The 27607-nt window shown below is 37.7% G+C and overlaps 1 protein-coding gene across 1 annotated transcript; it reads left to right on the forward strand.

Annotated features, from left to right (window-relative positions):
* Positions 1–1064: 1064 nt before the first annotated feature.
* On the forward strand, positions 1065–24969 carry LOC139729783 (lysophosphatidylcholine acyltransferase 2-like). Its single transcript, XM_071640716.1, has 11 exons — positions 1065–1265; positions 13796–13938; positions 14646–14863; positions 16083–16256; positions 17279–17372; positions 18207–18344; positions 19511–19636; positions 20309–20456; positions 22560–22658; positions 23481–23619; positions 24722–24969. Exons 1-11 carry the CDS (start codon positions 1146–1148, stop codon positions 24967–24969), a joined length of 1647 nt encoding a protein of 548 aa, XP_071496817.1. The 5' UTR covers positions 1065–1145.
* Positions 24970–27607: the final 2638 nt, after the last annotated feature.

Raw genomic sequence — 27607 nt, forward strand, 5'->3', positions numbered from 1 at the left:
GGGTTTTTCTTCAGCTAACAAGCAAAAAAAAAAAAAAAAAAAAAAAAAAAAAAAAAAAAAAAGGTCCTCAGCTCATTCTCTCCCCTCCCATTTTAGTGCCACTTACGTGCTGTCCTAAAGTGATGGGTATTGCAAAAAAGTGTGGGGGCCCGAGCCCCCACGGCCCCACGGCTGCGCCGCCCCTGAGAATGATTAGTTAGGCCAGTAGGCTGTGGTAGTATAGATTGTTTTGATTACGGAGAATGTAGGGCAATGTCTTGTACCTGAACATCGTCTCTTAACTATATCCGGGGTACATATCATTCATAATATACACGAATGATAGCAGATGAATCTTTTGTCTCTTGGTTACTAGTACTGTATCGACTATCGACTCCAAGCTATAGGCCTAAACATCACTGGTAGTAAAATAAGCGAATATATTTTGCATCTTGTGGATGTGAGAAAGAGAGTGCCATACTACATCGCAGCTAATCAAAATGAAAGTCGTTATATACAGACTTTTATTATTTTACACTTTTGATCTCCAAAACAACTCATCATCCTGGCAAAGCGCGTCTTTCGATAGGGGTCAATTGCAATCATGCAAATTATGAAATAATGCAAGAGACGGGTTCTGTAGCTAGCAAAACCCTTACCATCAGAACTATCTGTTTTCACTTCAACAATCTAGTGTAGAGAGGAAAAGAGAGGCAATCACCACCACCACCAACAACAACAACAACAGCAGCAGCAGCAGCAGCAGCAGCAGCAGCAGCAGCAGCAACAACAACAACAACAACAGCAACAACAACAACAACAACAACAACATCAACAACAACGGCAACGACAATGACAACGACAGCAACAACAGCAACCACCGGACTTGCACTTGATTGGGCAAGCGAGACGAGCTGTTCAGCGCAACACGGAAAATTAATGAGGACGCATGGAAAAGAAAGAACCAAAGGCCGAAAAGTATGATAGCGCCACCTTGTGGCTAGATGTTACAAAAAAACAAACATTGACAGTCTTCATGGTCTTATCTGGAGTTGGAGGCGATGACCAAAGTCCGTTTTAGGACACCTGGACTGACGTCTGAGCGCGCTATCTCATTTATTTACATTTTATATTTATCAACCCTTAGCCAAGTACTTTAGAGTAAGATGGACGACAATAAGCTGTCAAAGAGACCAAGACTTTTGCGGGAAAAGTCATTTGCAGTTCCGGAGATTCAAAACCCTTTCAGACATGATATCAATCTCAACGTGTGGGACTACGTAAGGGTGAGTAGCGCTGATGTGACGTTGCGTTGTTGTGTGTGATCGATCAGACTCTGTGTAAACTTTACAACTGAACCTACGATTCGTTATCAATAAATACAATGTAAACATGAGAGGAACAGAAAAAAACAACAAACAACATATATTGACAGATAGGTATTTAATGTACTTGCAGTTTGACAGACAGATAGATTGGTAAGCGTGGCACTGATATTGAGCTGAGAGGAGGCCTAGTGTAGTGCCCTATGAGCCGATTTTGCCCGACAAGTACGAAGTAGGTCCTACTTAGTTTATAAGCGGGGTTAGATCTAAATTTTATGTCTAAGTTTTCCGCGAAAAACTTCTCATTTATAATAATGACATTGGCTGGGTCAGTTTTTCGCTTCTTTAGACAGGCACCATTGATACATACGCTATTGCGTCGGTTTGAATCGTTCTGGTTCAACCAACTTCGACCCAGTTCCCCCCGCATAAAAATGTGGGATAATCTTCAAAATTTGAAGCTGCACTCTACCTAGAAGAAGAAGAAGAAGAAGAAGAAGAAGAAGAAGAAGAAGAAGAAGAAACGAGTCCTGATACTGCAAAGTCTCAGCTACAACATATTAAAATCTGAGAGAAATTCACCGAAGCATAAGTAAGATAGTGCTCGATAAAGAGAGTCATGTCAATTTTCACATCTAAAAAATTCCCTCCCGTAGAGATAACACGTCATAGCGAACATACAAAAAGAAGTACATATGACCTTTGACCCCACTTTGCACAGACAAGATGGCATCTGAGCAAAAAGTGATTATTTTATGAAATGATCCCTGTAACATGGTCTTTACGTGTGCAAAATATGGGAAAGATAGGACCTGTATTCACCAAGATACAGGATGAAACATCTATGACCTTTGACCCTAATTTACATACCCAAGATGGCGTCTGATCAAGTAGTTGTTATTTTATGAAATAATGTTCGTGACATGAACTAAAGATGTGCAAAATATGGTGGTGATAGGGTATGTTTTTCTTGATTTATTGCACATAAAGTTGCAAAAAGAAAGAAATATTTCAATACATCGAAGATAAACTTTAATTTCAACCAAGTTTTTTCACGTGATCCCGACAAGGTATGAAGAAACGAAGGGCACACTTACGATAGCTCTACGTCTCAGCTACAACATATTAAAATCTTAGAGAAATTCACCGAAGCATAAGTGAGCTAGTGCTCGATAAAGATAGTCATGTCAATTTTCATTTCCATAAAAATTGCACTCCCGTAGAGATTACACGTAAACTGGTCAAATTTGACAAGGTTACCTTCAATCCATTTTTTCGAGGTAATGTCGTCATCAAATCAAAATTGGGTAATTACATAAATGAAAGAGCATTCAATAACCTACAACATATTGAAATTTAGGTGAAAATTGGCAAAGGATAAGTGAGATACGCTCGAGTAAACTTGAAATTTGATGACGTCAATTTGAAAATTTACTTTTTTTACTTTATTAAGAAATTTGACATCTTTTAATCATTTTGCCAGCATTGCCAACCATTGAAATGATATGTACAACTCATCGGCTTTCAGAAAATGTAAAGAAAATGGGGGGTCACCGTCCATTCTGACGAGTAAAATCCGATTTAAAATCGGCGGTTTTTTAGCATAGTTGCACTGTGTATCCCCATTGACGCACGCGCGGAATTTTGAATTTGACGGGCCCGTATGACGTCATATTGAGTCGGATCGACTTGAAACTTGGTAGAAATATTCCTTGACATTTTGGACATCCGATCCGTTTGAAAAAATTGAAAATTTCTATTTTATATTAGCTGTGCGTGCGAATATGTGCGCGCGCGTACGCGTCCGTCCAATTTTTTCAATTTTTCAAAAAATGCTCCAAATGGTCTGAAACGTGTGCAAAAAAAAATTGAGCTCGATTTGAGCATACAAATATTTCAACGCGCGCGTACGCGCGCGTTTTGAAATAAAAATGAATTTTGAGAAAATGAGTAGAATCCACTTGACTTGAAATATATGTGACGTAAATTTCATTGAAATATTCCATTCCATTAATGCGATATTCATGAAAATGTGTTTTCATATAATGACGTCATAGTGACGTCACGGTCGACTGATCACTATGATTTTACTTGCGCTGTCGTCTTTGCGACATGATACATATATGGTATAAGTCTGACATTGAGAGGCAATGCACTTTGTGAGCTAACCTCTGCACAACTTTTGAGGAGAAATAAAGAAGAAGAAGAAAAACAAAGAATCCGTACAGATACAGAAGGTGATCCGAGAGGATACTCGGATCACCTAAAAAGAAAGAAAGAAAGAAAGAAAGAAGAAAGAAGAAAAAGAAATGATAATAATAGAAATGGTTATCATTATTTTTTCCAGCTTGGTTTTCAAACCAATCTGGAGACTGGAAAAAATATAGAACTTTATACACGATTAATCAGTCAACATTTTGACTCACCTCTTCCTCTGTTTCCTCCTGTTTTCTGGTTGTTTACTCCACTTCTTTGCAGCGCTCCCCAATTCATTGCCGCCTTCGTTTGAAAAATGACCGCACGAACGTCTGTGGCAAGCCAAATGCGGCTCCCCAAATGCATGCTCCATATAGGCATACAATCACTATATCGGTACACTGGTTTATTGACGAAAGTACTAGTAAGTTGTTCGAGCGCTAAATTTAACTTCGTGATATTGTGAATGTACTCTCTTTTTATTGGTTTTGTCAAAACTGAGAGTATACATTCACAATATCACGAAATTAAATTTAGCGCTTGAACAACTTACTAGTACTTTCGTCAATAAACCAGTGTACCGATATAGTGATTGTATGGAGCATGCATTTGGCTTGCCATAGACGTTCGTGCGGTCATTTTTCAAACGAAGGCGGCGATGAATTGGGGAGCACTGCAAAGAAGTGGAGGAAACAACCAGAAAACAGGAGGAAACAGAGGAAGAGGTGAGTCAAAATGTTGACTGATTAATCGTGTATATATATTTTTTCCAGCTTGGTTTGAAAACCAAGCTGGAAAAAATAATAATAACCATTTTTATGCGGGGGGAACTGGGTTGAAGTTGCGTTGAACCAGAACGGTTCAAACCGTCGCAATAGCGTATGTATCAATGGTGTCTGTCTAAAGAAGCAAAAAATTGACCCAGCCAATGTCATTATTATAAATGAGAAGTTTTTCGCAGAATCAGACATACTTGCCGGTCAAGCCTAAGCCCTACTTTAGATTTTACCGATCGTTAACAAAAACAGACTTTGAAAGCACAGGGAACTCAAAATGGCCAAATCAAAATGAAAGAAAGGAGCAAGAGCAATGCGGATTGAAAATAATTGAGTTAAAGCAGCATTTGAATAGTCACTATGGCAAGAGTTCCTTTTGAGGTGAGACAGCCACCCAAAAGTGAGTGCGTGCATCCGTGCGTATCGCAAGCAAGGTGAGGCTAGGTAGACTTGTATAGATCTGCACTGATTTAGTACTACTAGTATGATTGGGGTGGCTGTCTCAAAAGGAAGTCTTTCAATCACTATAAATTAGTTGCACACATCATCAGTGAAAGTTTGAGAAAAATCGGACAATCGATAAAAAAGATGCAGAAGTTATGAATTTTCAACAAGTTTTGGTGTTGGAACTGCTGGATGAGCTGAGGAGGCTACTAGAGGTTTGACATTGGTGTAAATAATAGAGGAATGATAAATGCCAAATGAATTCAAAGAAGAAGAAGAACAACAACAACAGTATGAGTGGACAATGATATAAAGAAAATATAAATTTAAAGAAAATTTGACAAAAAATTCACTTTTCCCCTTTCTATAGCATTATGAAAGAGCACTTAACTAACCGCTTTCAGAAAGCAGGGGGAAAAATTGCTACCCTTAACAATGTCAGTATCAAATTGATGGAATATGTAATTTTTATGAAAACTAATGTTTTGTGGAATTTTCTTTATATTTACTTTATTATTGTCCACTCATACGTCATAACGTCGAGTTAGTTGTAGTCTCCTCATCCAGCAGTTCCAACACCAAAACTTTAGAAATTCACAACTTTTGCATAGATTGTCCGTTTTTCCTCAGTAGTCTAATAAACTTTCACTGATAATATGTTCCACTAATATTCCTGCTTTCACTCAATCCACATTGCTCTTTGGGTTTGAGTTCCCCTTAAAGGTGACGTTACTCTTTAAAATTGGACATCTACAATCGATCTAGGGGATCTACCATTAAATTAATTACCATTAGATTAATTGGGTGCAGTGATTTATTAAAAAAAAAGAGTGATCACATTTGATGCATATTCAGTGTAGGTCAGTTGTATCACAAAACATCCTACCATATATGTATATTTTTTTCAATAAAGCCTTAAATATGAGGAGATCTCACTAACTTTTTTTCACTAAACTGTAAACAGTTTAGTCAAGAAACCATTTTATTTCAGCTTCCAGTCTAAGATATGATTACGATGCAACTTTGGCCATAGATATTTGCGATAAACTTTGCCGAGTCAATGAAAGAGTATGATTTTACTTAACTAACAATCTAACATGTTGTAGTCATTCTATCTACCGGTATTTATGTACCAGTTTGAAATTTGTTCACGAGAATCATTGTAGTTGTAAGGCGTAAGCATGCGTGCCTGGCAGAGGCTCACATTTTGCTGAAATTAGCCAGCAAATGTGATGAATTGTCAGTACCACTTGCTGTATGCTGGAGGCACTCCATTGCAAGAAAATTGACTTGCAATTAAATGCAACTTCACTTTAGTGTAACAGTCGCACACTCATGTAGCTAGGTGTCCATAAATCATCAATCTAGTCACTCAGACACTCCACAAGCTGGGCAACATTCAGTCAATCTCCAACAAACATTCAGGGCAAAGGAGACGCGGAAGACAGCGGTCCTCTCTCACTCTTAGTGAGTTCCTGTGGTAGACTGTTCTTTGTTCAGAAACCACTGGATTCTTTCCATTTATGTTATTCAAATCATTCAAATCATGGGGAGGGGGAGGGCACATGGAAGTCTTTTCAAAATGAAATAGGGTCTATGACACATTTAAACAAAAAGGAGATTTTCTACAATTTGTTTTCAGACAAATGATAGATTGACCATTAATAATTTTATGTTCCTGTTACATTCTAATATTTCATTTTTTCATGAGCAGCACTCAAACAGATATCAAATCATTGAACAAACTAGAGAAGCACTCTGAGAGCGCAGACCTCCGCCAAGCATGCCGCTCATTTCCATCACTGATCTTGTTCTTCCGTATTTATATCAGTGATTTCCACCCATACGTACTATAGCATGCTGAAAGTGTTTATAATACTAGTAGTGTGCTGAAAGTCTCCCGATTTCCCAATATAGAAGCCTTTGTTACGTCATAAACCCTCAGCTGCACAGCGCGCCTCACCCCAGCAGAAACTAGAGCACGCACTTTAGTGCACAAATGCAAACCTCAAATACGCGCAGCCTGAACTCCCAAGTTCACTGACCCTCCCTGCCAAAATATCAAAAATCCTTCATAAATTCCCCCAAAATTCTTGGATTACTACCAAAAGTTAATCGTTTGTTACTCGTGTCATTCTCAACCTTCCCTGCAAGTTTCATCCCAATCCGTTGTCTACTTTTTGAGTTATTTTGCGCACAGACAAACGAACGAACGAACGAACAAACGAACGAACGAACGAACCAACGGTAACGAAAACATAACCTCCTCCCTTGGCGGAGGTAACAAATACAAAGGCATATTGAAACATGCTGTGATATGCTGGCCGCTTATCTGTCTTCTCGACATTTCAAGTATAGTTCCATTCAGTTAAAATAGCAGGGCAAATAGTGTACCAAAGTGATAAAGTCACAGTCTTTTGTCCAAGCATGGTTAGCAACTGTTGTGTTCACAGATATTCAGACTATGTGAGGTTGTTTACAATCAGTTTCCATGGCAATGAATGGCTATGATGTCACACTTTGGGACTCTGTGACATGACATAAGTGCAAAGTGACCACGATGACCCCATCTGGGGATTTGTTTAAATCTTGCGAGGCAAAATTGCCAATATTTGCATTTAATTCATTAAATGGGTCTCTATGAAATTGTACTTCATTAATAGTCCTGGTAAATGATAATGCAATAATCATTATCTTAGATATATTTCAGACCTTCAATTAATCTTATCAGTGCCCCTTTTCACAATTCCACCTTTCATGATAAGTAGTTTTGAAAGCTCTCAGCCATGTATCACTATCAGTTCAATGAAAATGTGTTCCCTGTGGACAAGTCCTGGTAGCTGATGTTTAACTACCCTCTCTCTGACCCGGAATGCTGGTACTCTTTGTAGACAGGGCAGAGCCAGGCAAAAACTGCCTTTTTTTCCAGTCAAGGTTTTCTCACTTGATTCTGGTACTTTAGACCATACTTAACAAAATAAGCTTCTGCGCCATCTTGAAATCTGTCCCGAATCCAAGATGGCCGCCAAAAATCCAAAATGGCCGCCAGAGGACCTAAAAAGTGCCTTCTGTGGTTAAGATTTGTCTGGGGATGGGTTTTTTAAAACTCTATTTGATGATAAATGGTAAGAGAAATAAGATTCAGTGGATTGAAATTAAAATCAGTTTCTTTTTTATTGCGAAAATCCAACATGGCCGCCAGACGCAGCTCCCGAAATTAATAAATGTCATAACAACCGGAGGGCCAAACCCTAAAAACTCGCTTACTTAACGAGTGAGTACCACTCTCTCTACAAACTAAGTAGACCATGCTTATTTTCAAATTTCTATTGTAAAAAACAACATACCACTGGTCTACCTCAAAAAATTTGTTGCGAAAGCCTCCAAATCCAAAATGGCGTCCAAGATGGCCGCCATATTTACTGAATTTGCTATTTGAAAGATAGAATTTGATAGAAACATCAGATTTCAACAAATGTGATGTCATATGAAAGAGAATAAAATTTCCTACAAGTTGATACCATTTTTGTGGGAGATTGTGATAACTGGATTGAGATTTTAAGGAAAAATACTCATTTTTTGATATTTTTCTGAACAAAGGAAAATCATGAAAATGCTTGATTCAGCATAAATCAGAAAAAGACTGAAGGATTATCTTGAAACATTTTTAAGAATTTTGTTTAACATATAATTAATATTTGGAGAAAATTAGGGGTCAGTACCATATGCGGTTCAGGAGTTATAATGTCTCAAACTTGAAAACTCACTATGTAAAAATTTCCACTTTAGCTGTGACAAGACCTTGTTGGTCGTAAAGAGAGTCTGCACGCTCCAAGACTACTACACGCACCACTGGCACTGACGCTTGTAGCAGTGCCAGTGGTGCGTGTAGTAGTCTTGGTGCGCGCAGACTTGTTTTGACAAACAAGAGTTTGTGCCTGCAAACTAACTTTTCATACCAAGTGGTAGCTCAGGTGACGCCGATCGCTATCATTTCAAAGTAGATTGTTCTGGAGCAAATGAGATGAAGCAAAAAATGTCTTTCAAATAGAGGTAGAAGCTTGAAACAACCATGCTATAGAAAGTTTAAAACAAAATTTGGATCAATCACTCAAAAACTTCAAGATTGCAGGCCATCAAAGCTGACATAGTTTATTGCGCCAAATTAAATGTATTATTTTAAATTTTGGTACAATTTTGTCTGTTGCAGTGCTATCTATTTATAGTTTTTATATATTTTGAACATTGTAGTGCTATTTCAAACCGTCATGGGTTTTTATGGAGATATTTTTAAAACCAGTGATATTCTACTCCGAAAAAGAAAAAAAAATCGAGTGGAAGTTTCATTTTTGAAGGAGTTAATAACGGAAATCAGTAAATTTAAAGTAAAATTGGAGTGAATTTTGAGTGAAAATTTTCATTTTCACTCATTTTAGAGTGACCTTAGGGATCACTCGTCACTCTTTGAGTGATCCCTGAGATCACTCTAAAATGAATGAAAATGAACATTTCCACTCTCGAGTGATCCTGATATCTAAAATGTGAAAGCATCTACCAATTGCATTAGTTCAATTATAACCCACATGAAATCAGCCTAAAACGATGTAAGAAAAATCTATTCACAGTGAATACACTTTCAGCATGCTTATTTGTAAATTCAATTCAATTCAATTCAATTCAATGTTTTATTTCATTTTTTGACAAGAACATATAAACATCACTTCGTCTTTTTTGGTAACAGAAAATCAGGTGCTCAAAACTATGTAGGATGAAAAGAATACAATAATTGTAGCACCTTACAATCATTACAGATTATCATAAAACTCGAGTGATTTGAAGTAAGTAAACATTGTGGATAAATCGAAAAATGGAGGGACCCACTAAAAAGACAAGTCTTGTAGAATGTGGGCCCCTCAGAAATGTGAATATACAGCATGAATAATCATTCTGGACAGTGTTATTTGAACAATATACTGAAAAGTAATTTCGCACAACACATTTAAAAGCAACTTTGAGAAATTACCGCCATGTCGGATTTTTCGGGGGGGGGGGGGGGGGGGGTGCTCGGATCAGAAGGGCTTTCAAGAACATGTACGGATCGGATATTATTACACATATGCCATCATCATTCACGTTTCTACAACAGCAGAGTAACATACAAGTTCAAAAGCATATCTTTGATACAGAAGCATTTCTTTTTTAAAATCAAAGATCGGGCCTTACCCAAACACTAAAATGAGCTCCACCCCCCCCCCAAAAAAAAAAAAATAAGTAAACCCTCAATATAGTTTAAACAAGGACAATATATATGATAGACTGCAATACAAGAAATTCTAAAAACATATCAAATTATTGATCAAGATTTGACTCTGACGCAACACACTAAAGGTATCGTTTACCATCGGAAGAGATATCACATTCGATTTATATGTGAAGGTTAGTTGTATCACAAAACATTCTACCATGTAAAAAAAAAAAAAAAATATATATATATATATAATGAAGCCTAGAACATACGGAGATATCACCATTTCTTTTCAAGAAACCATAACATTGATAACTGTTGACAGCTTAGTATAAAAAACTAGAAATGTCGCTTCGGCGACTGGTATGCCTCCGCCATAATGCATGGTTCTCCTAATAGGTCTATAGTACAATGTCTTGACAATGTGTGATGACAGTTTCTCACGATTGGCAAAATATTAAAATGACAGGTTTGCCACAAATCAATGTCTTGACAATGTGTGATGACAGTTTCACACAATTGGCAAAATATTAAAATGACAGGTTTGCCACAAATGTGCTGAATGTTCACTTTCCTAGATCTAGGTTCAATTGGATGAATGATTAAAACGTCAGAGAGTAGGTATTTGGGGAACTGATGATTTTTACTTGACTTTTGACCCTTTTATAAGTTTATGCATTGAGTAATTTTCAAGGTATTGAGAAAAAGTATAGTTTCAGTATCAAATGGTAAAATAGCATTATCTAAACCTGGCCTTTGACCTTTGACCTCACAGTTCCAAAGAGAATCACTGTCAGGTAGAACATGCATACATATGTAAGTTTCATGATGATACCTTGAGTTACTTTCGAGATATGGAGGAAAAAGTGCAATTAAGCACTTTCACTTGACCTTTTGACCTTTTGGCAAAAACTTCCCACAGAATATATATTTGGTAATACATGCATACATCAAGTTAAAAAAACAAACCTTCAGGCATTGCATAAATATAAGTAGCGATATTTTGAGGAGTTGACCTTGACCTTTGACACCCCCTGACCTTTGACCCATGACCCCCAACTTTCCTAGATAATCACTGCCCATCGGTACAAGCATATATACACTAAGTTCCATGAAGATACCTTTAACCATTTGCGAGATATGGAGAAAAACATGAAATTTCAACCTTTTTTTCACAAAATATCTGTGACCTTTGACCTTTGACCCCATGACCCTAAAATCCAAACAAAGTATTATCCCCCAGGATATACCCTCATACCAAGTTTGATGTAAAACCATCACACGGTTCTTGAGATATCGACAAAAACAAAACGGGACGGACGTCCGGACGTACGTACGGACGGACGGACGGACGACCCGAAAACATAATGCCTCCGGCCACTTCGTTGGCGGAGGCATAAAAACATATCAGAACAATCTACTTTGAAATAATAACGATCAGCGTCACGTGAGCTACCACTTGGTATGAAAAGTTAGTTTGCAGGCACAAACTCTTGTTTGTCAAAACAATTCTGCGCGCACCAAGACTACTACACGCCCCACTGGCACTGCTGCAAGCGTCAGTGCCCGTGGTGCGTGTAGTAGTCTTGGAGCGTGCAGACTCTCTTTACGACCAACAAGGTCTTTTCACAGCTAAAGTGGAAATTTTTACATAGTGAGTTTTCAAGTTTGAGACATTATAACTCCTGAACCGCAAATGGTACTGACCCCTAATTTTCTCCAAATATCAATTATACGTTAAGCAAATTCTTAAAAACGTTTCAAGATAATCCTTCAGTCTTTTTCTGATTTATGCTGAATCAAGCATTTTCATGATTTTCCTTTTTTCAGAAAAATATCAAAAAATGAGTGTTTTTCCTTTATATCTCAATTCAGTTATCTCAATCGCCCACAAAAATGGTATCAACTTGTAGGAAATTTTATTCTCTTTCATATGACATCACATTTGTTGAAATCTGATGTTTCTATCAAATTCTGTCTTTCAAATAGCAAATTCCGTAAATATGGCGGCCATCTTGGACGCCATTTTGGATTTGGAGGCTTTCGCAACAAATTTTTTGAGGTAGACCAGTGGAATGTTGTTTGTTACAATAAAAATTTGAAAATAAGCATGGTCTACTTAGTTTGTAGAGAGAGTGGAATTCATTTGTTAAGTAAGCAAGTTTTTAGGGTTTGGCCCTCCGGTTATTATGACATTTATTAATTTCGGGAGCTGCGTCTGGCGGCCATGTTGGATTTTCGCAATAAAAAAGAAACTGATTTTAATTGCAATTCACTGAATCTTATTCCTCTTACCATTTATCATCAAATAGAGTATAAAAAACCCATCCCCAGACAAATCTTAACCACAGAAGGCACTTTTTAGGTCCTCTGGCGGCCATTTTGGATATTTGGCGGCCATCTTGGATTTGGGACAGATTTCAAGATGGCGCAGAAGCTTATTTTGTTAAGTATGGTCTAAAGTACCAGAATCAAGTGAGAAAACCTTGACTGGAAAAAAAGGCAGTTTTTGCCTGGCTCTGCCCTGTCTAACTTCCTTTCAAACTGTAATCTGCCTTTCATCTGTTCCGAGATAAGGATGAGGGCGGTATTCGGATAATGCGACTAAATAAGTAAACAACCTCCTTTGTGAGTTTGACAGCAGGCTGGAGCCAGCTCCTCAGTGTGGTGTGGTACATGTAGTTGAGCAGTGAGATAATACAGTGTAGCCTGGGAACTTTGATATCTTTGATTACATAGCAAGAAGGCTGATTCACACTGTAGAAGTCTGAGTGTTGGGCGTCTTTTTGCTCTCCATACAAGTCTATGAATACGGAATATCTGTAGTCAATGGTGACAGGAATGGACAATATGTCCAAGACAAAGAGACCAAGGATTGTCCGGGAGAACTCATCTCAGGTTTCAGAAACGCACCGTCCATTTGGGCACAAAATAAATCTAGATACATGGGACTATGTAAGGGTGAGTGAGTAGCAGTCATAGTAACATGCATTAAGCATGATTGTTGATATACCCGGTAGTGATTGTGTATATAAGTACCACCAGCGTGTACAACATCTTTTCCCCGTAGTGTGCTTACACATGTTATGCCTTTTGATAAAACAACTAAATTATCAGTAATCGTAACAATGGTTCATTTCATACTAGTGTGTGTTGTATAGGAGCATTGCTTTATACTAGAATCTGAACTTTGTAACCCTGATGCTTTGTTGACATACAATGTAAGTACATGGACAACTTTCAGATATTAGATATTTTTGCCAAATATTTCCCTTAGTTCTCAATTTACATTTCTCTTGATTACAACTTTTTGGATTGCAGATTCTATTTTCTGTTCTCATTATCATGTGTATTCTCCACGTAAGATTAAGAATTCTTAATCAAATGATGAAATCCAGCCTAAAAATAAGGGAACTTACAAACTACAACTGTGATGCCGATTAAAACAACTTGGAACAGACTCAGACATGAATCATTGAAATATGGTAGACTGGAAAGGAGAAAGCCAAATTTCTTTGCAAAAGAGTACAAACTGTAGTTGTATGGATAGGATTTTTACCTCTCTTTCTAAATGTATTATTTATTTATTTTTATTTTTTTGCTGAATATTGACAGGGATTAGACATATGAATGCTGTCTCAACCAAAACTTCTTGTACGACATTATCACTCACAGACAATGAATTTCCTGCAGATACAATATACTTGAACAGCAACACTTTCAGTATGGACTGAAGATTAAACTTGTCCATGTAAGAGCATCAAGATCAAAGTTAGGCAGATGCTCTTCATGAGGGTGATACAGTCCCAAATTTGAATTCATTCCCACAGATTGCAATCATGTCCGTCACCCTGGCGCCTATTCGATTTCTGCTCACTATTCTGCTGCTGCTCCCTGCGTGGTTCCTGTGCTTCACCGCCTTCCTAGGAATGAGGGAAGAGGACAAGAAGAAACCCCTCAGAGGATGGAGGAAGTGAGTTCTCTGCTATTTCTTGTCTTCCTATCCCAAAGAAAGAGTTCTCCATATGAAGGAAAGTTAGAGAATTTGTTGAAACTTATGTCACTTTCTTGCTGAAGGAAAAAAAATTGTCCGCTTTAATTTTGCCTTTGATTAGTAGAAACTGAATAACATGCTCCCTGTACTTCATTGAGCAAAATCTTTACCTTCTGAAGAAATGATTAGAAAGTCTGAACAATTGTATGTGCCACCTTGTTCCTTGTTTCATGGATATTGATGACTTTTTGATTAAGTTCTTAAATCAATGAAATGCTGATATTACTTTTGAAATAATGTTAAATTTGATTGATATCAAATGTTGATAATGGGTGGTAAATTGCTTTCCGAGCAAGCATTATTTTATGCTGACTTTCACCCGCTTGTTCACAAATATTCAGTTGTGACAGTTGTCAGCTGTAGATTTCTAAGATTTTTTTATTCCTATTGATGGACCTTTAGCATTACATTTACAAAGTAAAAAAAAAATGTAGGTCCCATCATGCCTGTGCTTAAGAATTTATGTACTATCTATGCCGCAACTGAGGATACCAGTGTGTGTGTGTCCACACTGAGAAAGTGTGTTGCCTTTGAAGTGTCTCCACAGTCCTCATTCAAAAGCATTTACAAGTGCATGCTCATGCATGTACAATCACATTTTCCCCTTTTGTAACATCTGTCCACAGAGCCCTGAGTAAACCTGTGCTTGCAATCGCTAGATTCCAGTTCTTTTGCCTGGGCTTCCACTATGTCAAGGTCAAAGGTCGCCAGGTGTCCACAGATGAGGCTGTCATCTTGGCTGTGGCTCCACACACCACCTTCTTTGACACGCTGGTCGTCTTCATGTGTGGACTACCCAGTGGTGTCTCCCGCCAAGAGAATGCAGACATCCCATTCTTTGGGAGTAAGTGCCCTGGGAGTAACTGGAATCCCTATGACATTCAGAACTAGAAAAGCACTCTGAGAGCACAGACCTCCGCCAAGCAGCTATTTTCCACCGATGATCTTGCTCTTCCCAAAGAGATTTTTCTCCTCTCCACCACTGGGGAAAAGCTATTTGGGCTCTTCCACAGAGATCAGTGATTTCCACCCATAGGCATTCATGCTGAAAAATTGTCCGATTTCCCAATATAGAAGCCTTTGTTATGTCATAAACCCTCAGCTGCGCGGCGCATCTCGCCCTAGCTGAAACTAGAGCATGCGCTTTAGTTCGAAAACCTAAAAAATGCGCAACTTGAACTCCCAAGTTGATTGACCCTACCTGTCAAAATATCAAAAATCCTTCATGAAATCCCCCCAAATAAACGGATCACTACCAAAATTTTAACATTTGTTACGTGTGTCATGCTCAATCTTTCCTGTAAGTTTCATCCAAATCTGTTAACTACTTTTTGAGTTATTTTGCACACGGACAAACCAATGGTAACGAAAACATAACCTCCTCCCTTGGCAGAGGTAACTAGTTTTAGTGCTTTGCCCCCAGGTCTTATCATTCAAAACATGCCCAGAATCTTCCTTGGTACCTTACCTTTATCGCCAAGGGCAAGCACTTTGACACTATATCAATATCTGCATGAGGAAGGTGTAAATATTGAGTGTAGATGATGACATAGGCCTACAATTGATACAAACCATGTCCATAATATGGAAGTCCATAATGCTTGCTTCAGCTGTGCCTATTGCAGCAAATATCAACAAAAGTTGTCATTTATCTCTGTGTTTGCTTGTACCAGTAAACCTGGAAATCATACTTGTTTTTTTTTCTTTTTTTGGTTTGTTTAATATCATTGCTGGTTGTTCTTGATTACTTTTGATATAGAATGACTATAAGGAACAATCATTTGCAAATTTTATTATTCAATGACAGGAGATTGTTTCAGTAAATATGAAGGTTTCAACTGTAATGAGTGCTGGCGAGTTCAGCTTATCATGTTATCAGATATAATTAATTGCAAATGCATTCATGCATGTCTCTGTCCTTTATTCTTGCACCAGCTTCCAATGCAAGACCTCTTGAGCAACATTTCCACAAATCACTCATTACTTAATTTCATATACCTTTACCCATCATTGAATGTAATTCACTAACAGCACTGAAATGATGCCTTGCTTTGCTTGCACAGCATTGACCAAGTTCCTGCAGCCAGTGCTGGTGTCAAGGAAGGACCCAAACTCACGGCAGAACACCATTGCTGAGATCAAGCACCGCTCCCAGCTGGGCAGCCAGTGGCCCCAGCTCATCATCTTTCCTGAGGGCACCACAACCAATGGCACCTGCCTCATTACGTTTAAAGGAGGTGAATTGAGTGTGTGCAGATTTCAAGATTTGGGTGGAGGATTGAGAAGACATTGCAATGCTCCGTTGCAGAAATAGTACTATATAAATGATGACCTAAAGGCTCTAATGGAAGTCTCTTACTGCACAGGTCTGATCAACCTCTGGCCAGTTTTTTTTTCTTCATTTTTTTCTCATTGAAATGATAATATTTTGTAAAATTAAACCAAAAGTATTAAGCAGTAAGTCTACAGAGATTTATCTCAAAGACAAGGTAATGTGAGTGAAACTAGTGTTGTAGTAATGTTAATGTATTAAAACATTTAGCTCTAGATTTAACTCTGAATATGAATAGAGCAGAATCATTTAAATGTCAATTGATTCCATAGTTTGCATCCTGTTGATGTAGCCATCAGTTGTATACGGTTGTGATCTTGCCTGCATGTGATTTAGCATGAGGATACAAGTATGTCCAATGTCCATCAAATGTCTTATTTTTCATTTTTGTGAAAGTGTGACATTCTCCAAGACACAGGATGTCAATTCTAGAAATACAGATGGTTTACTGACATTCAAAAGTGACGAGTTGTGTTATTCTTTAGTTTTGATTTTCCACATTTCATTTGAGACAAAGTTTGTCTCAGGACAAATTCACTGTCGAATTACTTGGAAAAAAACCAAACGAAACCAAACGACTAATACCCTTCTTGCAATATCTCACTTGAAGTTACCTGATTGCTTAGTTATTGTTGTATTTGTTATGAAGATAATAATAATAATAATAATAATCATCATCATTATTATTATCATTGTCATGATTAGTATCAGTACTATTAACATCATTATAATTTTTGTTGCAACAAGTATTTGTAATATTTCTAAATTATCAATGTTATCATCTCAATCGTTCTAATCATATAAACTACTTAGTTGCATTATTGTTAATCATTATCATCCTTATCATCATGAATGCTTGTAAACACTGTAAATACATTTCCTTTAGCTGGAATTCTCTTCTATTATTTTATGTATTGTTTTTTCCAGGTGCATTTTTCCCAGGAGTTCCCATCCAGCCTGTTGTTATTAAGTATACAAACCGGATCAACACATTTGCATGGACGTGGGATGGACCCGGGACGTAAGTGCAAAATTATTTCAAATGTGCAATTTCCATTTTCTTTCATGTGTTTGAAAATAAGATCATTTGATCATATGTTTAGAGGGATTATACTATCCAAAGGCATGTTGACCTGTGTTGGTTCATGATACCCTCAACTTCACTTACATGGTCGAATAAATATCTGTCACCACAAGGTCAAAGCTCACAGACAGGGGTCAACAAACTTTTAGGGCCCAATGTTTAGTTTTTACGGCACGTTTCGATTATGGCTCATAACTTTTGATCCATATGTCTGTTTTTGACCAAACTTGGCTGGTAAATGTCCCTTGGGGAGTTGAAGGTCATAGGCGAGGTCAATGAACTTCTAGGAGTTAGAAAAACATTAATTTCTTCTACGCGAATGGGCAAGACACATTTTGGCACTTGCTTCAGATCATGTGGATACGCTCACAGAAACCTTTCAAACTAAGATTCTGCTAGTGACATCATCTGTCAATTATTTGCTAAAGTATATGTACCAATACAATTAGCAAAGGACATTGCAGGAAAACATGTAACTTATGCTCAGTCTGGGAGAAGATACATTCCATTGTCCTTTGTTAATAATGTCACTGCAGTAGCAATGACTGAGAGATTATGCCACCAGCAGAATCTTTGTTTAGGAAGTTTTTCGTTGATGTATCCAAATAATTAACTTTTTTTCTTACCAGGTGTCTTAGAACAAAATTAATGAAACATGTTTATTGGTTGATGGATTTTTGATGTCTTGTAATAAAATGAAAGCCATATCCACAATACATAAGACCAACTGAAAATTAGTTTATTTTCACAATTTTCCCTCCTCTATTACAGACTTACAGTCCTGTGGCTCTCACTGTGCAACTTTTCCAACAACTTTGAGATTGAGTTCCTGCCGGTATACAAACCAAGTGAAGCAGAGATCAAGGATGCCAAACTCTTTGCTAATAACGTCAGGAGCTGCATGGCAAAGTAAGACATTGTACAAGTTATGTTTTCCTTTTTGGCTCCCATATTTGGCCTGTCTATGGCACCTTGCTGGCAGGAAATTCTTGCCATTTTGTGTGACCTTGCCTTGAAATATCGACTTCGGTCGAGTTAGAATTTCCTCTTTTACAATGTGGCTACACTAGATTATCTTGTGTAGCAAATCTTAGCTGGGTTTATGATGTAAGGTCACATATTGAAGCTGTAAAAGGGATGACTTTTACAGTTTTATATTAATGAAGCATGTAACAGAAGTTTTCATACGAAGGAGGCTTGGCATTATGATGTAACTGACAGAATGTGAAGTGAGACAATAGGATGCACTGTCTACAACCTACACCAGACATGTATGTTTTATCAATATTCAAGCATCTTACATCTAATAGCCCGTGGTTGTTTAATTTATATGCCTTTTCAAAGTACAGAGCATATTCACATATGAACAAAACATTGGCTATTATTCTATAAGCCATCAATAGTTCACTTTTACACAGAATCTGTGTATTACTTCCAAATGCCTGTGCCATAACAACCTATAATCTAGGCAGAGGATGCAGCGTTTTTCTTTGCTGTAATGCTAAACATCTGATGCAGTGAGGCTATATTGTCTTTGCTAAGTGATACATCTGATGCAGCAAGACTGTGAGCAGTTGGTGGGCGTGAAGCATCCATTGTCTATATCCACTAGTCTTGCTTTTGTTGTTGTTTTCTTATTGACAATGACTAAAGTGAGATAAAAGCGGTGGATTCTTCCACTGTTTGTAGTCTCATAGCATCAGACGTATGGCTTAGTAATAGACAATAGACAAGTGGCTGACTTGTTTGAACTACAATTTCCCAATCCAATTTTGTACAAACTTGGTATCATTACATGGAGTGCATTCTCACATTTTTTATACATTGTATGTACATTTTTTCTTCTTAAAAACATAGTTGACATGACAACGTTTGTGTTTTCTTCCATTATCATGTTACCTACACTAACATCACACCTCCTATGTGTATAAAAAGTTGCTTAATAATATGTTATTTAATGCTGTGGGTTTGGTTTGCTCTATTCAGATACAATTTGAATGTCCTGAAGAGTGTATTGAGAGCAGTATCAAGAGCCTCCCTCAAGACCTTTGTTGATTAATTTCTATAACTGCCAGGAGCCTGAATGTACCAGTGACTGACCACACATATGAAGACTGCAGGCTGATGGAGGAGGCTGCTAGCATGGGCCTCCCCTGTGAGGTTGGGGTGGTGGAGTTTAGCAAGCTGCTCAGAAAGCTGGGGTAAGAATAGGATTATCAGTACTCTCACCACATTCTGTGACTGTCACATAACATGAAGCTAAAGAGTGGATTATTTCATGCAGTTTGAATAAACAGAAATTATCAGGGACACAGTGAAAAAATGTAGGAAAATTATGAAGTTTTACAGTGATCTGATTAGAAAGCTGGGGTAGGTACAGAATTGTTTTCACACAGTTTTCTGATTTGCTACAAAACATGAAGCTGTAATATGAAATCTTAGCCAGTAAAACATAAGGGACGCTAAAAAAAATATAATTACTTTTAAGCAAGGTACTCAGCAAACTGGGCAAGACACAGAGTCATTTAGGCCTCAGATTCTGACAATTTGAAATATAAAACAAAAGTGATGACTTCTTTCACAAAGAAAACGTTGGAAAAAGTTGATAGATTCAGTCACAAACTCAAACAATCATGAAAGCATTCATGAGCACTTTATCTGTTTTTCCTAATGATATCTTTATCATATTCATAATATTCCTGGTATGTAGGAACATATAGCAAGTGCTTATAAAACTGTGTGGTAAGTTTCCATTGCCTATTCTTTTTCTTGGTCTCTCTCTATCTGTCCATCCATCATTTCTGTCATTCATCCATCCAACTATCTGTCTATCCATCCATCTTTCCATCTCTGATCTTTTTATGTGCAAACAGATTTAAGCTGGAACATCTACGCAGCCACCTTACTAAGTTTGCAGAAATAGCCAAGTCAGGGGGTTACATCACACTGGATGACTTTGCCAAATACCTCAATGTGCCTGTCACCCAAGCCCTGAAGGAAGTCTTTGAAGTCTATGACAGGGTAAGGGATTACCATCAGTGCAGAAAGATATTAAAGCCCGAGTACATATTCAAATAAGTATATTATGTAGACAGAAAGATTTGGTTTCTAGAACTCTATATCAGGGTCATATTTTAGTTGTTCATATTTATCGAATTATTATTATTATTATTGTTATTATTATTTTGTAAGAGTAGGTTGTTTTGAGGGTCCAAAGAGACAGGTTCTTAACCCTAACTAGGCCGGGCTATTTAGGTAGTTGATAGAGCTGGGGGGGGGGGGGGGGCGATCGCGACGATCGCGACGAAAATTGGCACACACGTTGCCTATGATGTAATCTAAAATACCTTGAAGTTAGATTTTAAAGAAATTATCATTTATGCTAAATTATGCTGATTTATGCATAATGATGCATGAAATCAGACTATTTGGTATAAATCACAAAATAAAGCTCAAAACAGGCACATTTTTTGTGTAGATATTCTTTTTAGTGTCCTTAGCAAATGTAATAAAAAAAAATTGTGATATCAGAAAAAATTCTTAAGTATTTCATTGTTTTTTGAATTTCTTATGTATTTCTATGTTTTTTTGACTTTATGTTTTTCATTGTTTTTTCGATGAAATTTGTCCGCGACATCGCTCCGAACAAGAAAATATGTTATTCATTGATTTTAATCCATAAAACACCAAAATAATCATGCTTTTATGAAATTTGCCTGTAAGCGCAGTTTGCATTGAAATTGTACGTGAATTCACGTTTTTGAGCAATTTTTGGTCTGACATGCATGTACATTATATGCATAACCTCGAAACCACGTGCCCGGGCGTCGCAAATTTGGTGTCAAAAGATGCGGGAGACTTGAAAGAAAAAAGTCATGAAACGTCGCGGCGATAGCTTTTTGCAATTGCGATACATCACGCGGAACGTCGAGGGGGGGAGGGCCTCAGAGGCCCCCCCCCCCGGCCTAGTTAGGGTTAAATAATACAGTCATATAGAACAGTTATAACTTTTTCAGAGGTTGCACTCTGATTTGATTGATGCCAACTTTTTTTTGGGGGGGGGGGAGGATGGGCTGGAAGAGGAAAGAATTTAGTTTTAATCAGCCTTTCAGCTGGGAGAAATTTTAGTTATTTGTATTAATGTAGTTTTTGCTGCAGTCTAGATATTTGATTCCTCTGTTGTTGTTGTTGTTTTTTGGTAGTATTAGCATACAAAGAAAATATTACTTAAATTCTTCTTGTGTCATTCAAAATAGGGAAATTTTTTGTTTGTCTACTTTGTTGTATGTGTATCAAGCAACACTCCAAGGACTATAATGCTATTAAGTACAAATTTGCTAATTTACTACTCTAATCGACCATGGTATGAAAGGGAATCTTTTTATAGTATGGGAAAGGAGTACAAAGCGATGGACCTCCTGTTGTAGGATATCATATAAGTGGGTGAGGGTTGTTTTTCTCCTCCCAATCTTCACTGTTGTGAATCTTGCTAGATAAATTCAAGATGTATATGTCTTGAAATGCCATATCCTGGAAGGAAATGTTCTGTTTCCTCCTGATACCATTTAGGCTGTGTAAATTTCCTCAGTCACTCACTTTCTGGTACATTTGGCTGGCAACATTGAAGAAATGTCATAAGTTATTCTATTAAACCATTGAAGACGAGTCCCGAGTACACTCATGCAGGTATGGGAAATGCGTGTCATAGCAAAATCAGCTTGTCCTCAATGATTTAACATACCGTGGTATGTTAATGCTTCATTCACAATGATTTCTGAAGTGTACTTCAGACATTATGATGGTTTTTTATTCATGTGAAAATGTCCCCCCCCCCCCAAACAAAAAGAAGAAAAATTAATTTAAAAAAAAAAGAGAAAAAGAACGAGAAAGCTCTCTGCTCAGATAGTAAGGCCTGGATCATGGTCTTTCAGAGAAGAAACAGAGAGAAACAAGAAAGCTTGTATAAAGAATTAGATTACTGTAGTGTTCTTGCCGTTAAGTTTTCCTTATCTCATCTGCTACATTTTGTGCAGTACGTGTAGTAATAGATAAATGCCAAATTGCATGCATATTTTGAATCTGTTACCCGAGAGCAATGAAAAGTTTTGTGACTTTGTTTTTTAGGATGGCAGTGGGAAGATTGACTTCAGAGAATACGTGATAGGATGCGCCCTCGTTAGTCAGCCTGCAAACACAGACGATACAATCCAGATGGCATTCAAAGTAAGTGGTATCGCGCCGACAGACTTATGATGTCTGATGTGACAATAGTGTATGGTATGTGGTGATGAGTGATGTTGTCTAATCTGTGGAAGTGTCTATCTGCTCCATGACAAAATGAATCTCATAGCATTGATGTATGTGTGTGTGTGTGTTAGAATTGGAGCAAAGATGTGTGCATGGAAGCATGGTGATGCTTTCTTCTTGTGTGCTGCGATATCAACTTCCTACATAAGAATATAATGATAATAACAATGATAGTGATGATGATGATGATGATGCTGATGGTGATGATAATGATGATGATTATGCTACTTTCTCTATTACTACTACTACTACTATTACTACTACTACTACGGTCAACCTTGCTTATAAGTTGATCTCGCATAAGTCAAATAACATCCGAAGTTGAAGGTCTTTTCAAGTCCTTTTATCTTTATATTCTATTGATTTTGATCCCTAATAAGTCAAATTTTCTCAAATTCGAAGCCACTTCTTTAGTCCAAATAGATTCCATTCGACTTAGGCAAGGTTGACTCTACTACTACTGTTGCCACTACTTATTACAATGATAATAATGAATAAAGCATAAACATAATTCACTACTTGAATTTTCTTTTTTTTTTTCAAATGTGGTCATTTTTCTTCAGCCAGGGAAAAAAACTGCATTTTTAGCTTCAGTTGTGACCACTCTGGAAGTTTGATATAGAAACAGAGAGAGAATGTGACTAACACATAAGGTTTAGAAGAAAGAAATGGGATCAAATACCTTTTAACCCTCCCATCCCCCTCACCTCCCCCCCCCCCCCTCCCCTCCCCTTGAAGATGTTTGGTGGTGAAAAGGAGTACATCACTCGAGAAGACCTCTTCCAGATTCTAGACAACGCCTTCGGGATGAAGCAGGATGAATGTGACCAGCTCTTCAGTGACATTGACACACTGGGGCTGGACCGCATCACCTACGGTTAGTATCTATTGGCAACAATCCTTCCTCCCTTGAGTTGTAATGGTAAAAGAACATCTCTTACTGCATTCGTCTTCAATGCGATTCCCAAGTTTGATGCACATGAACCAGTTTGCCCTGAATTCCCCCAGGTTTTTTTTTTTTTTCCTACTATAGATTTACTCACTCTACCGTATGACATCAATGACTTTCTTGAGGTTAGAATGGCGTAGGGCGTGTTTTTTACTTTTAAGTCCAACTTCTTTTTTTTTTTTACGTAATAGAATGATTCAGGGGAGCACATTCACAGCTGCCCTTGAATACTTCATATACTTTAGTGAAACAGAGCATAGATATGGAGGAGCATGTCAAGTTAATTTCTGATGTCAAGAAAGGGGGGGGGGTTTTCTGTAATTTGTCTTCTGCATCGAAATGTGGTGTACCAAATTTAGAGCATCTACTCGTTCATTTAGCGATGAAAAAATAACACATATGTCCTTTTACGTATGTTTAAAAGCATATTCACTCTTATTTCCTTGAGATGTTCAAATTAATAACAAAGATTTCAAATTATCATTATCTAGCATTATTTAATCCAGCTTACTTTCAGTTGGACACCCATCAAGACGCTCTGATGCAACATATTGCAATCACTGTTTTGATGATTTGAGGTTAATAATTGTGCGGATGTAATGACACAATGCTCTATGCCTGTAGGAAAAACTATTTATGCAGATGTCACCTGAAGCATGAATGCTCCTAATCAGTTTATATGGACCATTGAACTGGTGTTCAAGTTGTAGTGTTATAACTTTCCTCATGATGCCTTCTCAACAATGGAAAAAAATCATAGAACTAAAAGCTCGTTTAATGAAAAAGAATGCATGAAACAAAAAGACAATGCATATGTGTACAAACTTTCGTTAGTGAAACAGTGCTTATAATGCCAGACTTCCATTACTGAAATAGAGTTGATTTTTTTTTTTAAAGTTCTGACATGTAATTTGTATCAGCATTTGCCAGCATGCACTCTGAATACTTCTTAAGCTGAAGGATTTTATGGCTGATTTTGGTTTTAATGAAGTCCTCTGCTCCTTGCATATTATTCTTTTGAATATTTCAGATGAATTCAAAGCCTATGCCATGAAGAAACCAGAATATGCCACTCTCTTCACTCGATACATGGAGATGCCAACAGAGGAACATCATCAGTCCTCATCCCCATCTCCTTCGGCATCATCCCTTCCAGTGGAGGGAAAGAGAGTGCCAGATCTCTCGAGGTCATCACCAGATCTGTCGCCACGGCGACGGAAGCAGGCAGGCAAGAAAGATAATGGAGAAGATGTTGATACTCTGCCCCCAGTGGAGTAGATCAATCATGTGTATTTTGTATAACAGTTCAGGGTTGTTGGGCCTCTGTGACATCTTGTGTCAAGGGATCAAATGAGAACAATGATCTATTATATTTGTCCACTGTCTGTGAGTCCTGCATGATTGTGTTACATAGCTTTGTTTTCTAAGAGGTTTTCTACCCTCAATGATTTGCTAATATTCTGAATCATTTTCACCCCCAATGCTTTTCTCTCACTTTGAGGAAGAATGGAAGAGTAATCCAACATATCTACACATATAATTTGCTTGAGGACCGTTGATGCGTAGAAGGATTTGTTTGCGTTGTGGAAACCTGACAGCTTTGAAGAGAGAGGAAGAGCTAGTTGCACTAGATTTCACGATGGGAAATACTTCAACTTCCTTAAGGCTTGAAGAATTGTAAAAGTTTTATTGCTGTAATTAAAATTTCTGTAGTACGCAAACTATGCACTATGCCAGTAGGTCTCTGAGATCCCGACTATTTGTAATGAAGTTTTGTTTTGTTCAGGGAAGGTATTTGTCAGAAGCTTTGTTGTACACATTTATAAAATGCAACATAGATGGTATAAGATACACATTTTTGGTATGGTACTATAAAGATGCGATGAATGTCAGGTTGCAATATTCAGGTCTTTTTGTTTGGTTGACGTGTATTTGGTGGAATGAAAATTTTGTGAGGATAATGATTGGGTGTATTATCAGTACTAGTGAGCCTTGCAAATCTCTCTCCTCAGTTTTCATATCTACGTAGGATTCAACTAAGATGTGCTCAGTGCCTGGATGTGTGTCTGTGTGTGTGTCTGTGTGTGTGTTTGTGCGTGTGTTTGTGTGTGTTTACATGAGTGTGTGTAGGCTAGAAAACAAGGAAGGCTGTGGTATGCCTCTCTGCATTTGCAATGTGTATGTCTGCGTCTGTGTTTGAGTCTGCGAGTGCATGAACTTTTATTGTGGATAGTTTAGTGTGTGCCAAATGACTACATCAGTTCACGCTTGCCTGCTAAAAGTCAGTTTGGAATTACTTTCTCTGCGTGAGCGTGAGCAGATGAAGGCCATCTGAAAAAAAAAATGACATAATGAGACAGAGTTGTAATCAATATTGTCATGGACAGGACCTGAATGCTTTCTTAATGTTGCTGAATTTAAAAGAGCTAGTAACTATACAATCAAGTTGGATTATTAAGTGGTTAATAACTGAAGCTGCATTTATACCATGCTCCTGGCAGCCATGGCAGTCATGTTTCAGGCTACTGTGGATAAATCTTCATGGATGTGAGACCACGCACGAGGGCGGGATGTGCAAACGTGACAGGCCGAGATTGCTCTGGATGTCATGTTTCAGATTTTTAAACTATCAAAAAATTTGCCATGGCAGTCCCAGTGCTAATGAGAAACCTTGTAGGCCACAATAAAACGATGTAAATGCAACAAAACGTTACAGCATGTAATATGCCTTAACAAAACTTGGAGGCGGTCTGTACTGGGACGTAATGGAAAATATTGTGTAGTCTTGACTGACCAGATGCCGTAAGAATGGTGTCTGATAGGTACATGTTCACCAGAGCGAGAACTGGAACGAATAAGACCAGAATACGAAGGGGGAAATACAGGAGACTATCCCGTCTACCCACGGTGTACTACGTTTCAGGCAAACGGGGCTGCAATGGCCACCAGGAACATGGTGTAAACACAGCATAACTTTTTAAATGTTTGGCTTTGATGGTTTACAAATCAAAGTCATTCGAATCATTGCTAATTGCGAACTGGTGTATTGGTCAGTGTTGTCTAAAATGTGATAGCGTATTACCTGTAACATTTTCTGTGAGATGGTATTCTGTAGCAAAACACACATTCTTGCCGTGGTCCTGTTTGGCATGTATTGAAAAGGTACATCCCTTCTGATGATGGCCCTTTTTATTTGTTTTTGTTTTTGTATCATGGTGGGGTTTTCTATGAATAGAGAGATCATATGCCCCACAAAATTGTATCCTCCAGAGATTAGAGCTCATTTGGCATTATTCCAGATTGGCCAATTGACTGAAATTGTACATGCATGGCTTTGCAGATGTAACCAGCCTTTCATGCATGCCCTGTCACAGTTTGCGTTAGAGGTGCATGCAGACATTACATCACTGCTATGGTGCTGCCCTCAAGAAAGTTTGTGGAGTTTCACATTTCAGGATATGTGATGTAAAATTAAAAGAAAGACTAGGCAGGTTTCTCTTCTAAGTAATGCATGAAGTTTATGGGTTCTTCAGAAACTTTTCTGTACTGTGATGTTTTGATGCAGGTGATAGAGAGAATTAACATTCTGTATTTGTAATTGTAATCTTTGGATACTTTTGTGGTACATGTATGCCATGAAATACATTATAATTTATGAGGTAAGATGCTTGAAAAAAAAGGTAGCCATATATTTCTGTGATGTTGTTTGCTGTCCTGTGTACACAATTGCAGTGTTGCTTTGAAGTTGATTTCAATATGTACTTCTTTTAATATATTATTGCACTTGACTGGTGATTGGTAGATAGTGGCAATGGTTTATAGATATTGCACAGCTTTGAGTCTTTTCTCTTTCTCAGTGATATGCAAATTATATAATTTTATATATTTTCAACATTCTCTTCAGTGTCTCAGGGTG

Source organism: Diadema antillarum, unplaced genomic scaffold (genome assembly GCF_040938485.1).
Source record: "Diadema antillarum isolate AM-2024a unplaced genomic scaffold, OU_Dant_1.0 seq00000263_RagTag, whole genome shotgun sequence".
NCBI classification, from domain to species: Eukaryota; Metazoa; Echinodermata; class Echinoidea; order Diadematoida; family Diadematidae; genus Diadema; species Diadema antillarum.

Bases quoted from the DNA above. Each gene is read 5' to 3' on its own strand.
- LOC139729783 (XM_071640716.1), top strand. From the start codon at position 1,146: ATGGACGACAATAAGCTGTCAAAGAGACCAAGACTTTTGCGGGAAAAG. The intron at 19,637-20,308 runs GTAAGAATAGGA...ATGTGCAAACAG, and splicing joins AAGCTGCTCAGAAAGCTGGG to ATTTAAGCTGGAACATCTAC. The intron at 22,659-23,480 runs GTAAGTGGTATC...CTCCCCTTGAAG, and splicing joins CAATCCAGATGGCATTCAAA to ATGTTTGGTGGTGAAAAGGA.